Raw genomic sequence first — 14,982 nt, forward strand, 5'->3', positions numbered from 1 at the left:
ATTTTTAGGCCCCGGCACCCAGACAGAGGAGAGAGGTCCCATAGCAGAGAATCAGGCTTCATGTCATAGCAGAGAATCAGGCTTCATGTCACCCACCACTGGAACAGGCCATTGTCAGATATTTTTAGGCCCCGGCACCCAGACAGAGGAGAGAGGTCCCATAGCAGAGAATCAGGCTTCATGTCATAGCAGAGAATCAGGCTTCATGTCATAGCAGAGAATCAGGCTTCATGTCATAGCAGAGAATCAGGCTTCATGTCATAGCAGACAATCAGGCTTCATGTCACCCACCACTGGAACAGGCCATTGTCAGATATTTTTAGGCCCCAGCACCCAGACAGAGGTCCCATAGCAGAGAATCAGGCTTCATGTCATAGCAGAGAATCAGGCTTCATGTCACCCACCACTGGAACAGGCCATTGTCAGATATTTTTAGGCCCCGGCACCCAGACAGAGGAGAGAGGTCCCATAGCAGAGAATCAGGCTTCATGTCATAGCAGAGAATCATGCTTCATGTCACCCACCACTGGAACAGGCCATTGTCAGATATTTTTAGGCCCCGGCACCCAGACAGAGGAGAGAGGTCCCATAGCAGAGAATCAGGCTTCATGTCATAGCAGAGAATCAGGCTTCATGTCATAGCAGAGAATCAGGCTTCATGTCATAGCAGAGAATCAGGCTTCATGTCATAGCAGAGAATCAGGCTTCATGTCACCCACCACTGGAACAGGCCATTGTCAGATATTTTTAGGCCCCAGCACCCAGACAGAGGAGAGAGGTCCCATAGCAGAGAATCAGGCTTCATGTCATAGCAGAGAATCATGCTTCATGTCACCCACCACTGGAACAGGCCATTGTCAGATATTTTAAGGCCCCGGCACCCAGACAGAGGAGAGAGGTCCCATAGCAGAGAATCAGGCTTCATGTCATAGCAGAGAATCAGGCTTCATGTCATAGCAGAGAATCAGGCTTCATGTCACCCACCACTGGAACAGGCCATTGTCAGATATTTTTAGGCCCCAGCACCCAGACAGAGGAGAGAGGTCCCATAGCAGAGAATCAGGCTTCATGTCATAGCAGAGAATCAGGCTTCATGTCATAGCAGAGAATCAGGCTTCATGTCACCCACCACTGGAACAGGCCATTGTCAGATATTTTTAGGCCCCGGCAACCAGACAGAGGAGAGAGGTCCCATAGCAGAGAATCAGGCTTCATGTCATAGCAGAGAATCAGGCTTCATGTCATAGTAGAGAATCAGGCTTGATGTCACCCACCACTGGAACAGGCCATTGTCAGATATTTTTAGGCCCCAGCACCCAGACAGAGGAGAGGTTCATTCAACATTGGGTTGCCCCGCAATAAAATGGTAAAATGAAAATAAAAAAAGGATTGAATGAGGAAGTGCCCTGGAGTACAATAATATATAGTTAAGGGGAGGTAGTTATAAATGTCTAATCTGCACAAGGGATGGACAGGTCCTGTGGGATCCATGCTTGGTTCCTTTTTATGAACGTCAGCTTGTCCACATTGGCTGTAGACAGGCGGCTGCGTTTGTCTGTAATGACGCCCCCTGCCGTGCTGAATACACGTTCAGACAAAACGGTGGCCGCCGGGCAGGCCAGCACCTCCAAGGCATAAAAGGCTAGCTCTGGCTACGTGGACAATTTGGAGACCCAGAAGTTGAATGGGGCCGAACCATCAGTCAGTACGTGGAGGGGTGTGCACACGTACTGTTCCACCATGTTAGTGAAATGTTGCCTCCTGCTAACACGTTCCGTATCAGGTGGTGGTGCAGTTAGCTGTGGCGTGTTGACAAAACTTTTCCACATCTCTGCCATGCTAACCCTGCCCTCAGAGGAGCTGGCCGTGACACAGCTGCGTTGGCGACCTCTTGCTCCTCCTCTGCCTTCGCCTTGGGCTTCCACTTGTTCCCGTGCCATTTGGGAATGCTCTCAGTAGCGCGTCTACCAATGTGCGCTTGAACTCGCGCATCTTCCTATCACGCTCCAGTGTATCGTCATCGACCTGCGTTTCCCCCCAGCCACGCACCAGTGATGGGCCCGAGCTGCGTTGGGTGCCACCCCGCTGTGAACATGCTTCATCCTCATCCTGCTCCACCTCCTCCTCATCCTCGTCCTCCTCGTCCTCCAGTAGTGGGCCCTGTCTGGCCACATTTGTACCTGGCCTCTGCTGTTGCAAAAAACCTCCCTCTGAGTCACTTCAAAGAGACTGGCCTGAAAGTGATAAAAATGACCCCTCTTCCTCCTCCTCCTTCTCCTGGGCCACCTCCTCTTCCATCATCGCCCTAAGTGTTTTCTCAAGGAGACATAGAAGTGGTATTGTAACGCTGATAACGGCGTCATCGCCACTGGCCATGTTGGTGGAGTACTCGAAACAGCGCAACAGGGCACACAGGTCTCGCATGGAGGCCCAGTCATTGGTGGTGAAGTGGTGCTGTTCCGCAGTGCGACTGACCCGTGCGTGCTGCAGCTGAAACTCCACTAAGCCTGCTGCTGCTCGCACAGTGTGTCCAGCATGTGCAAGGTGGAATTCCACCTGGTGGGCACGTCGCATATGAGGCGGTGAGCGGGAAGGCCGAAGTTACGCTGTAGCGCAGACAGGCGAGCAGCGGCAGGATGTGAACGCCGGAAGCGCGCACAGACGGCCAGCACTTTATGCAGCAGCTCTGACATGTCGGGGTAGTTGTGAATGAACTTCTGCACCACCAAATTCAGCACATGCGCCAGGCAAGGGATGTGCGTCAAACCGGCTAGTCCCAGAGCTGCAACGAGATTTCGCCCATTATCGCACACCACCAGGCCAGGCTTGAGGCTCACCGGCAGCAACCACTCGTCGGTCTGTTGTTCTATACCCCGCCACAACTCCTGTGTGGTGTGGGGCCTGTCCCCCAAACATATGAGTTTCAGAATGGCCTGCTGACGTTTACCCCGGGCTGTGCTGAAGTTGGTGGTGAAGGTGTGTGGCTGACTGGATGAGCAGGTGGAAGAAGAGGAGGAGGAAGCCGAGTAGGAGGAGGCAACAGGAGGCAAAGAATGTTGCCCTGCGATCCTTGGCGGCGGAAGCACGTGCGCCAAACAGCTCTTCGCCTGGGGCCCAGCCGCCACTACATTTACCCAGTGTGCAGTTAGGGTGATATAGCGTCCCTGGCCGTGCTTACTGGTCCACGTATCTGTGGTTAGGTGGACCTTGCCACAGATGGCGTTGCGCAGTGCACACTTGATTTTATCGGATACTTGATTGAGCAGGGAAGGCATGGCTCTCTTGGAGAAGTAGTGGCGGCTGGGAACAACATACTGTGGGACAGCAAGCGACATGAGCTGTTTGAAGCTGTCTGTGTCCACCAGCCTGAATGACAGCATTTCATAGGCCAGTAGTTTAGAAATGCTGGCATTCAGGGCCAGGGATCGAGGGTGGTTAGGTGGGAATTTACGCTTTCTCTCAAATGTTTGTGAGATGGAGAGCTGAACGCTGCCGTGTGACATGGTTGAGATGCTTGGTGACGGAGGTGGTGGTGGTGTTGGTGGTACATCCTCTGTTTGCTGGGCGGCAGGTGCCAACGTTCCTCCAGAGGCGGAGGAAGAGGCCGAGGCGGCAGCAGCAGAAGAGGTAGCAGGGGGAGCCTGAGTGACTTCCTTGTTTTTAAGGTGTTTACTCCACTGCAGTTCATGCTTTGCATGCAGGTGCCTGGTCATGCAGGTTGTGCTAAGGTTCAGAACGTTAATGCCTCGCTTCAGGCTCTGATGGCACAGCGTGCAAACCACTCGGGTCTTGTCGTCAGCACATTGTTTGAAGAACTGCCATGCCAGGGAACTCCTTGAAGCTGCCTTTGGGGTGCTCGGTCCCAGATGGCGGTGGCCAGTAGCAGACGGACTCTCTTGGCGGCGGGTGTTCTGCTTTTGCCCACTGCTCCCTCTTTTGCTACGCTGTTGGCTCGGTCTCACCACTGCCTCTTCCTCCGAATTCTGAAAGTCAGTGGCACGACCTTCATTCCATGTGGGGTCTAGGACCTCATCGTCCCCTGCATCATCTTCCACCCAGTCTTCCTCCTTGACCTCCTGTTCAGTCTGCGCACTGCAGAAAGATGCAGCAGTTGGCACCTGTGTTTCGTCATCATCAGAGACGTGCTGAGGTGGTATTCCCATGTCCTCATCATTAGGAAACATAAGTGGTTGTGCGTTAGTGCATTCTATCTCTTCCACCCCTGGGGAAGGGCTAGGTGGATGCCCTTGGGAAACCCTGCCAGCAGAGTCTTCAAACAGCATAAAAGACTGCACAGTAGCGTGTGAAATTATTGAGGATGACACTATCCGCACCTTCAATCTAATATACCCTTTTATGGATCAATTTAAACTTGGCCTGATACAGCAGAAAAAATATATTTAGGGGATTGCTAAGTTGGGAATTGTATTCAACCCAGAACAAAAACTGTGCTTTGGCGGACACTAAATAAATTGACCAGCCTCAGCAATAAACATAGATTTAGCTGAATATGAATTTGAGGCCTATTATTTAGGCGCTGGGTGACAGGTATATGTTTACGGACAGAATTAGACTTGGAAATGCACGGTAGCGTGTGTGTGAAGTTATTGAGAATTACCCTATCTGCACCTTCAATCTAATATACCCTTTTATGGATAGATTTAAAGAAGGCCTGATACAGCAGAAACCACTGATTTAGGGAATTGCTAAGTTGGGAATTGTATTCAACCCAGAACAAAAACTGTGCTTTGGCGGACACTAAATAAATTGACCAGCCTCATCAATAAACATAGATTTAGCTGAATATAAATTTGAGGCCTATTATTTAGGCGCTGGGTGACAGGTATACGTTTACGGACAGAATTTTTTAACTTGGAAATGCACGGTAGCGTGTGAAGTTATTGAGGATGACACTATCCGCACCTTCAATCTAATATACCCTTTTATGGATCAATTTAAACTTGGCCTGATACAGCAGAAAAAATATATTTAGGGAATTGCTAAGTTGGGAATTGTATTCAACCCAGAACAAAAACTGTGCTTTGGCGGACACTAAATAAATTGACCAGCCTCAGCAATAAACATAGATTTAGCTGAATATAAATTTGAGGCCTATTATTTAGGCGCTGGGTGACAGGTATACGTTTACGGACAGAATTAATTAAACTTGGAAATGCACGGTAGCGTGTGAAGTTATTGAGGATGACACTATCCACACCTTCAATCTAATATACCCTTTTATGGATCGATTTAAACTTGGCCTGATAGTAATTCCCTAAATTTGTGGTTTCTGCTCTAAGTTGGGAATTGTATTTCAACCCAGAACAAAAACTGTGCTTTGGCAGACACTAAATAGATTGACCAGCCACAGCAGTATCAACAGATTTAGCTGAATATAAATTTGAGGCCTATTATTTAGGCGCTGGGTGACAGGTATACGTTTACGGACAGAATTATTTAAACTTTTAAATGCACGGTAGCGTGTGAAGTTATTGAGGATGACACTATCCACACCTTCAATCTAATATACCCTTTTATGGATCAATTTAAACTTGGCCTGATACAGCAGAAAAAAAATATTTAGGGAATTGCTAAGTTGGGAATTGTATTCAACCCAGAACAAAAACTGTGCTTCGGCAGACAGCAGACAGTATTACAATTGGCTAGCCACAGCTGAAACACCAGATTTAGGGTACTGCTATTTTGGCCAATTGTATTTTACCCCTCAATAAAATAGCAAGCACAGCCAAGCCCCTGATGTAGGATATAGCAAAAAAATAACCACACTATTGATGGTTAAATGGACTTGGTGGCAGCTTGTGCTGGCGCACCACAAGACACAAAATGGCCGCCGATCACCCAAGAAAAAAGTGACATAAAAAAGCTCTGGGCAGCCTAAAAACAGTGAGCAATTAAATAGCAGCAGTTCAATGATCCACAGCTGTAGATCGATCACTGAATTAAGTGTTTTTGCTGAGTAAATCCCTGCCTAATCTCTCCCTAACAGCAGCAGCATCCTCTCCCTAAACTGATCATAGCAGAGTGACGTGCGGCACTACGTGACTCCAGCTTAAATAGAGGATGGGTCACATGCTGCACTGGCCAATCACAGCCATGCCAATAGTAGGCATGGCTGTGATGGCCTCTTGGGGCAAGTAGTATGACGCTTGTTGATTGGCTGCTTTGCAGCCTTTCACAAAGCGCCAAGAAAGCGCCGAACACTGAACCCGAACCCGGACTTTTACGAAAATGTTCAGGTTCGGGTCCGTGTCACGAACACCCCAAAATTCGGTACGAACCCGAACTATACAGTTCGGGTTCGCTCATCCCTAACAGCTAGCTCAGGTCTTTCCTCAGCAGTCAGCATCAAACCCTTCTTCTACTAGGGAGGATAATGTTTTGTACCGGAATTCCTTCAATAGAGAAGCACACTAGTTTACTGCAGACCCCGACTCTTCCGGAGAGCAGCAACACGTGGTGACACCTCAATGGTGTCTGGGGGACCCAGCGTAGCGTTGGGGCCACCAAATTTACACCCCAGATTGTACAGCAATCGTCCTTAAGAGGTTAAAATCCTGGAATGCCACTTTAAGGTGCCCATACCCCTTTAACTGTAGTTGCTCAAATGCTTATTCAGCCAACAGCTGAGGGGGCTGGGTGTCGAACTCCCACCAATCTGATATTGATGGCAGTCTTGCTTAAAGAGGTTGTCCACTGTTTTTTATATTGATTACCTATCCTTAGGATAGGTAATCAATAACACATCAACTGTAGGAGCGAAGGGGGGTGCACTTCTGGAACTCCTGTACATTAGTTGGTTGAAGAGAAAGCAGCATTCGTGTTAGTCACTCGCTGTTGCAACCGTAGCAGTGAGCAGGTGTAATTATAACTAAGCCGTCCCATTCACTTCGATGGGACAGCTCCTTCCTATTCACTTGAATCCAGCTCCCATTGAATATTCACTTGAATAGGGAGGAGCTGTCCCATTCTGGCATTTTGGGCGGGGCTAAATTGTGAGCAACCCTGTAAAGCCTAAAGGTACTCGTTGGACTTTTTGAAAAAGTTTAAATATTTTTAAAAATTTTAACAAGTTGTCAATTTACAGAGATATTTCTCTCACCCAGCATGGGTATATGTAAAAAGACACCCCAAAACACATTGCCCTACTTCTCCTGAGTACGGCGATACCACATGTATGACACTTTTTGCAGCCAAGATGGGCAAAGGGTCGAAAGTCCAACGAGTACCTTTTAGGAGGGCATTTTTAGGCATTTGGATTCCAGACTTCTTCCCACGCTTTAGGGCCCCTAAAATGCCTGGGCAGTATAAATACCCCACATGTGACCCCATTTTGGAAAAAAGACACCCCAAGGTATTCCGTGAGGGGAATGGCGAGTTCATAGAAGATTTATTTTTTTTGGCACAAGTTAGCGGAAATTTATTTATTTTTTTTTTTTCTCACAAAGTCTCCCTTTCCGGTAATTTGTGACAAAAAGTTCAATCTTTCATGGACTCAATATGCCCCTCAGCGAATACCTTGGGGTGTCTTCTTTCCAAAATGGGGTCATTTGTGAAGTGTTTGTACTGCCCTGGCATTTGAGGGTCTCCGCAATCATTACATGTATGGCCAGCATTAGGAGTTTCTGCTATTCTCCTTAGGCCTCATGCACACGACCGTTGTTTGGGTCCTCATCAGAGCCGCCGTTTTGGCGGCTCGGATGCGGACCCATTCATTTCAATGGGGCCGCAAAAGATGCAGACAGCACTCCGTGTGCTGTCCGCATCCGTGGCTCCGCTAAAAAAATATAACATGTCCTATTCTTGTCCGCGCTTTGCGGACAAGAATAGGCATTTATATTGCCGGCGCCCGTTCCGTTCCGCAAATTGCGGAAGTCAAAACGGGCTTTTTCCGTTTTTTGCGCAGCCGCAGTTTGCGGACCGCAAAAAAACGCCACGGTCGTGTGCATGAGGCCTTATATTGAGCATACGGGTAATGAGATTTTTTTTTTCCGTTCAGCCTCTGGTCTGAAAGAAAAAATGAACGGCACAGATTTCTTCATTCGCATCGATCAATGTGGATGAAAAAATGTGCAAAAAAAAAAAAAAAAGCTGCGATCGCTAATAAAGATCCAAAAAGCTCAAAAGTGATCTTTATAGTGCCGCAGCGATTTTATGGTGTTTTTGCAGTGATCAGAAAGAAAACATTTCTGTCACTGCGGTGGGGCAGACTGAACGCAAGTGTGCGCACAAGATCAGGCCTGATCAGGTGAACACTGCGTTTTTTGTAGAGCCTAAGGCGACCCTAATGTACTGATATACAGTACAGACCAAAAGTTTGGACACACCTTCTCATTCAAAGAGTTTTCTTTATTTTCATGACTATGAAGGCATCAAAACTATGAATTAACACATGTGGAATTATATACATAACAAACAAGTGTGAAACAACTAAAAATATGTCATATTCTAGGTTCTTCAAAGTAGCCACCTTTTGCTTTGATTACTGCTTTGCACACTCTTGGCATTCTCTTGATGAGCTTCAAGAGTTAGTCCCCTGAAATGGTCTTCCAACAGTCTTGAAGGAGTTCCCAGAGATGCTTAGCACTTGTTGGCCCTTTTGCCTTTACTCTGCGGTCCAGCTCACCCCAAACCATCTCGATTGGGTTCAGGTCCGGTGACTGTGGAGGCCAGGTCATCTGGCGCAGCACCCCATCACTCTCCTTCATGGTCAAATAGCCCTTACTTTCAAAGTTTTCCCAATTTTTCGGCTGACTGACTGACCTTCATTTCTTAAAGTAATGATGGCCACTCGTTTTTCTTTACTTAGCTGCTTTTTTCTTGCCATAATACAAATTCTAACAGTCTATTCAGTAGGACTATCAGCTGTGTATCCACCTGACTTCTCCTCAACGCAACTGATGGTCCCAACCCCATTTATAAGGCAAGAAATCCCACTTATTAAACCTGACAGGACACACATGTGAAGTGAAAACCATTTCAGGGGACTACCTCTTGAAGCTCATCAAGAGAAAGCCAAGAGTGTGCAAAGCAGTAATCAAAGCAAAAGGTGGCCACTTTGAAGAACCTAGAATATGACATATTTTCAGTTGTTTCACACTTGTTTGTTATGTATATAATTCCACATGTGTTAATTCATAGTTTTGATGCCTTCAGTGTGAATCTACAATTTTCATAGTCATGAAAATAAAGAAAACTCTTTGAATAAGAAGGTGTGTCCAAACTTTTGGTCTGTACTGTAGATCTGATTGCAATCAGTCTTGATCACTTACAGATACTATATAGTACTAGTGCTGATTAGCGACAGCGATGACGCTAATCAGCGACTAATCAGTGACTGCGGTGCGATGGGCTGGGTGCTAACTACCTAACAAGTGGCTAACTAACTGGCGGTGATAAGGGACCCTTAGGCCCCATTCACACGTCCGCAATTCTGTTCCGCATTTTGCAGAACGGAATTGCAGACCCATTCATTTCTATGGGGACAGACTTTGTCCCGCTCGGATCTTAAATTGCGGATCTGCACTTCCGGGTGCGCACTTCCGTTCCGCATAAATATAGAACATGTCCTATTCTTGTCCGCAATTGCGGACAAGAAAAGGCATTTTCTATATAGTTCTGCCAATGTGCGGATCCGCAAAATGCAGAAAGCACATTGCCGGTGTCCGTGTTTTGCGGATCCGCGGATCCCCAAAACACATACGGACGTCTGAATGGAGCCTTACAGGGGGGTGATCAATGACAGGGGGGTGATCAGGGAGTCTATATGGGGTGATCAGGGGTTAATAAGTGACAGGGGGGGCGGTGTAGTGTAGTGTGGTGCTACTTACAGAGCTGCCTGTGTCCTCTGGTGGTCGATCCAAGCAAAAGGGACCACCAGAGGACCAGGTAGCAGGTATATCAGACGCTGTTAACAAAACAGCATCTAATATACCTTTCTGATGTTAAAAAAAAATCGCATCTACAGTCTGCCAGCGAATGATCGCCACTGGCAGGCTGTAGATCAACTCGTTTACCTCGTGATCCTGTGAGTGCGCGTTCACAGGAAATCTCGCGTCTCGCGAGATGACGCGCCGATGCGCCCAGGAGGAATAACTCGGCTGCCCGCAGGACGCATCCCTGTGTTAGGCGATTGGGAGGTGGTTAATAAGGCGCTGTTAGGTCAGCAGTCCGTGCCGGCGCCGCTGCCCCTAACCGCAGGCACGGGTGGCGGGCTCACTCTTTTTCATCCTGCTGACAAACATGTGCAGCAACTTACTTAACTCTTCTGCATATGTTCCATGCCAGAGTTTCCTTCCTGCTGGAGACTTGCATTAGTGTTGAAGCTTGCATGGGTGTGTCTCTCTTCACCTAAGAGGCAACACACACACGCCCTCTGTCTCAGCAGCCTATGGCTGGATTGCAGCAGGTATTTAAAGGCACTTCCTACTACAGGAAGTTGCCTGAGCAACCTCAGTGTCTAGCCCCTATACAATGGTGTTTATCTTGTCTGCCCAGCCGTGTACCGAAACCTGCTATTGTACTCCTAGACTTCGCTTTCTGCCACCTGCCTCTGACCACGGACTCCGTTTATGGACTTTGCCTGTTTGCCGCCTGCCCCTGACCTCGGATCTTGTTTGCTGACTTCGCTTTATTGACGCCTGTCCTGACCCGTACCTCCAGGCCTCGTACGTCCCCTTGCACCGAGCACTCTGACCCCCTGGTCAGCTCCCACTGCACCATTGACTGGGTATACTCGGGAGGGGCATAACTAAGCAGCTACCTGATATTCACTAGAGCCCCTGATGGTGGGGATAGGCTTGGGCCGTAGGGTAGCTGCCAGGTGCCACTCCAGAGTAGTCCCCAAGTCAGTGGCAGCTGACCAGGGGGTCAGAGTGCTCGGTGCAAGCACCAAGGGGACGTACGAGGCCTGGAGGTACGGGTCAGGACAGGCGGCAATTAAGCGAAGTCAGCAAACAAGATCCGAGATCAAGTGCAGGCGGCAAACAGGCAAAGTCCATAAACTAAGAACGAAGTCTGAGGTCAGAGGCAGGTGGCAGAAAGCAAAGTCCAGGAGTACAATAGCAGGATTCGGTACAGGGGTGGGCAGACAAAATAAACACTTTTGCACAGGGGCTAGACACTGAGGTTGCTCAGGCAACTTCCTGTAGTAGGAAGTGCCTTTAAATACCTGCTGCAATCCAGCCATAGGCTGCTGAGACAGAGGGCGTGTATGTTGCCTCTTAGGTGAAGAGAGACACACCCATGCAAGCTTCAACAATAATGCAAGTCTCCAGCAGTAAGGAAACTCTGGCATGGAACATATGTAGCAGTGTTAAGCTAGTTGCTGCCCATGTTTGTCAGCAGGACGACAGGAGGAAAAAGAGCGAGCCCGCCACCTGTGCCTGCGGTTAGGGGCAGCGGCACCGGCACGGACTGCTGACCTAAAAGGCGCCAATTTATCTCTCGGTGTGTGTACCAGCAGTACCTTGACCCAATTAAACTCTGAGCAAGTGTACATTTTAACAACCATAATAAGGGATGCCCATAAATGCTTTATTGCTTTCATACTTGCTAATAAGAGGTTTAGTTCACACTTCAGTGATTTGTTCAGTGTTTTTGAGCCAAAACCAATAGTGAAGCCTTCACAGAGAATATGTATAATGCAAAGATCTGTATCTGTTCTGTGTTTTTGACTCAGATCTGGTTTTGGCTCACAACTATTGATAAAAATTGTTGACCAAAAACTGACAAAATCACTGAAGTGTGAAATAAGCTTTAGTGCTTTTTCACACGACTGTGTGCAAGGCATTTTACGGATTATAATGCTATGTGCCTCTGCATGACCTTTTTGCTACAGAATTATAGTGACAGCTTTATGTCAGTATGATCCTGTAGAAATAATGTTGTGCAGAGGCACATAGCATTATAAATCATTATAATGCTGTGCACTCCTGCAAGACAAGCAGTGTCCAGAACGGAGGATCAGGCTCACACACAGACTGTGATTTCCGGACTGCATATGCTCATGTGAAACAGCCCTAAGAGTAAAGTCAGACGTGGCTGCCAATCTGCAGCATATTTCCTATAATTGCAAACAAGTAAATATTCCAAATGATGCAAGTATATGCCAAATCTGGCCATACCCTCTAATGTTCTTCTTAGTGCAATGTACGGTAACAAATTATATACAAATTAGCATAAACATGGTGGTGGATACTATCAATATACAAATCTTCTAAATACATTTCAAACACTTCAGTACTTTTTAACTTTAGAATATAGAAGTGTATAAAATGTGTATTCTTATCTGGGCCTTAGAATTGCACAGATGGTATCATCACACATTTCTTTCATATAAAGGAGAGTAAAGGAGGAAAATACCTGAATGAAAATTGGAATATAATCTTCATAGACATTGTGCCAAAATTCATAAAGATTAGAATTTTCAGCAATGGGGTCTTCAGATGTTTTTGGAGGTAATTCCATGATGCTGTCCAGGAAACCAAGATCAGTGTTTGAGGTTCTTGATTGATCACTGTTGAGGGTACTGTTTAATTTTATGACTGAACAGCTTTTAACAGGTATTTTACTCCCTCTTGGACTCTGAACTGGTTTGTAGTCAAACATTTTAACAAGAGTAAGTGCAAGATCTAACTTTCGTACATATCCACATGAGCTAACACAAAAGTTGCATGACGTGCAATGACACTTTGGATTCTCAGTGGCTGATTTGACTTTTTCCTCAGCTTTTTGTATGTTAGACCCAGGATCCTTGGTATCTGGAAGTGATTCAATAGAATGTGAAGACAATCTTTCCAAGCCATCTCCATCCGATACAACATTATCATTTGCAGCCTCATTTTCTGACGTTTGAGGAATGGTTACTAGCTCATTAAAAGTGCTTGTGCATGTGGACATCTGACCAGAGGAGATGTTCTGAGCTACCCTCCTTGGCACTTTGCAAACCGCTTCATAGTCAGCATCAGCCACTCTCAAAGAAGAACATCCATGACATTTTCTTGGAAGAGTTCCTGTACCCTCATTGTGGGAACAATACAGAATTTCTTGGCTAGGTTCCTCCAAATCAGTCCAGCTTTCATATCCAGAATAAATAAAGTCTTCCTGCAGAAGAGCTGAATATGAGTATTGAACTTCTACAGGATTTGCAGTCTCCACAGTTTCTTCTCCTGACTTGGCTTTTTGACCTTCTTCGTTGTTATTTTTTCTGTAAAGGCTAGCTAGGCAGTGTTTAAGTCTATTTTTTTCAGAAAGAAGCTTCTGTAAGCGTTCGATTGAGAGAGCTTCAATGCGTGCTATAACCGTATCAAAACGGTAGAAACGTTCAAGCATAAATGCACACTTACTGCACACAAATTCAGCATGGCCATCACGTAAGATCTCCTTACCCAAAATATGAGATAATATCACTTGAAGATTTTGCTTAGCAGTTGTATGAAAAATCCATCTGCGCTGATTTCCACAAAGCTCCCTTCTACAAATCCTGCACATATCATTCATCTTTAAGTCCAACATATGCGTTTGGGAAATTCCACTTAGCTTAGATTTGAAAGACACTTCAAGCAGTGGTACTAAAGGCTGCAGATGAGGTTCAAATTTGCATATTTATATCCTACAGCAATAATGTATCGGCTATAGATAGTTTCTTAAAACTTTAATTCAAGATATCTATTGTCAGAATTGCAGCAGAAATTCTATCCTTCCCTTACTTGGCCTTCAGGTAATGGCAAACAAAGCTGTAGTGGAGGAGACAAGGGACAAAGAAACAAATGATGGATTTCTAAGCTGTTACATCTCCCAAACAAAGGTATTATCAGCTGCCTGATTTAGCAGCCAAGATGGAATATATCAGACAGTGTAAGATTCGGTACAACTTTGCAGCTTTTCCTATTCAGTGTATTTTGCCACTGAACCGTATTATAAGTCTACGGCTGTGTCCCAGCTGCCATGGCACTGTTAGGCTCGGCCTAATAGGACAAGTAAAACAGTAACATATCAGCTCTGCAAAAGATGAAACAATAATCGCATTTGAGCCCAGCCACAGCAGCGTGCAGTGGGGTTGTTATTACAGATTTGTGAGGTGTAACTACAGCGAAAGCTGCAGGATGTCATGTAAGCACCCAGTGGAGAGGGTGATGCAGATCTCTAACCATCTAATCTAGGGAGACAATGCACCTCCCCACCATCAGCCTCAGCAGTCTACATAAAGTGTTCATTAATAAACACACCCATAATAACTATCTAATCTATGGAGACAATGCACCTCCCCACCATCAGCCTCAGCAGTCTACAGAAAGTGTTCATTAATAAACACACCCATAATAACTATCTAATCTATGGAGACAATGCACCTCCCCACCATCAGCCTCAGCAGTCTACATAAAGTGTTCATTAATAAACACACCCATAATAACCATCTAATCTATGGAGACAATGCACCTCCCCACCATCAGCCTCAGCAGTCTACATAAAGTGTTCATTAATAAACACACCCATAATAACCATCTACAAGCCCAGGAAACTCCAGCTCTTACATCAGCCTCAGCAGCAGCTGTCCAGCTCCCCGCACTCCATTCACGACAGCTCCTTATTGTACATCCTGCAGGGATAGAGACCTTGAATGATGTCATGACCATGTGATCAGTCACATGGTCAGGAGGAGACAGGCAGTGTGTGCTGGATGTGTGTATGGGATATATGGCTACTTCAGAGCCATACACATGTAAATGCAGAAAGCACCAAAGGTGAGCATGTTTAGAATCATTTACCATCATTTGTTTTTATCATATGTTAACCCCTTCAACCCCGACCTTCTTTTTACCTTCCTCCCCAGGTCATTTTTTTGCAAATCTGACACGTGTCACTTTATGTGGTAATAGCTTTGGAACACCTTTACTTATCCAAGCCATTCTGAGACCGTTTTCTCGTGACACATTTTAATTCATGATAGTCATAATTTTGAGT

The 14,982-nt window shown here is 46.3% G+C and overlaps 1 protein-coding gene across 1 annotated transcript in view; it reads right to left on the reverse strand.

Annotated features, from left to right (window-relative positions):
* The window catches only part of LOC120978530, a 364,435-nt gene extending 349,850 nt beyond the window's left edge, over window positions 1-14,585 (reverse strand). Inside the window, exons 1-2 of the mRNA XM_040406727.1 lie at window positions 14,553-14,585; window positions 12,382-13,754 (exon numbers count right to left, since the gene is read on the reverse strand). Of these exons, the coding sequence (XP_040262661.1) occupies window positions 12,382-13,533 (1,152 nt within the window). The 5' untranslated portion in view covers window positions 13,534-13,754; window positions 14,553-14,585. The remainder of the gene's footprint in view (window positions 1-12,381; window positions 13,755-14,552) is intronic.
* Between the last annotated feature and the right edge of the window lie 397 nt (window positions 14,586-14,982).

The sequence above is a fragment of the Bufo bufo genome, chromosome 9, assembly GCF_905171765.1.
Source record: "Bufo bufo chromosome 9, aBufBuf1.1, whole genome shotgun sequence".
Lineage (NCBI taxonomy): Eukaryota > Metazoa > Chordata > Amphibia > Anura > Bufonidae > Bufo > Bufo bufo.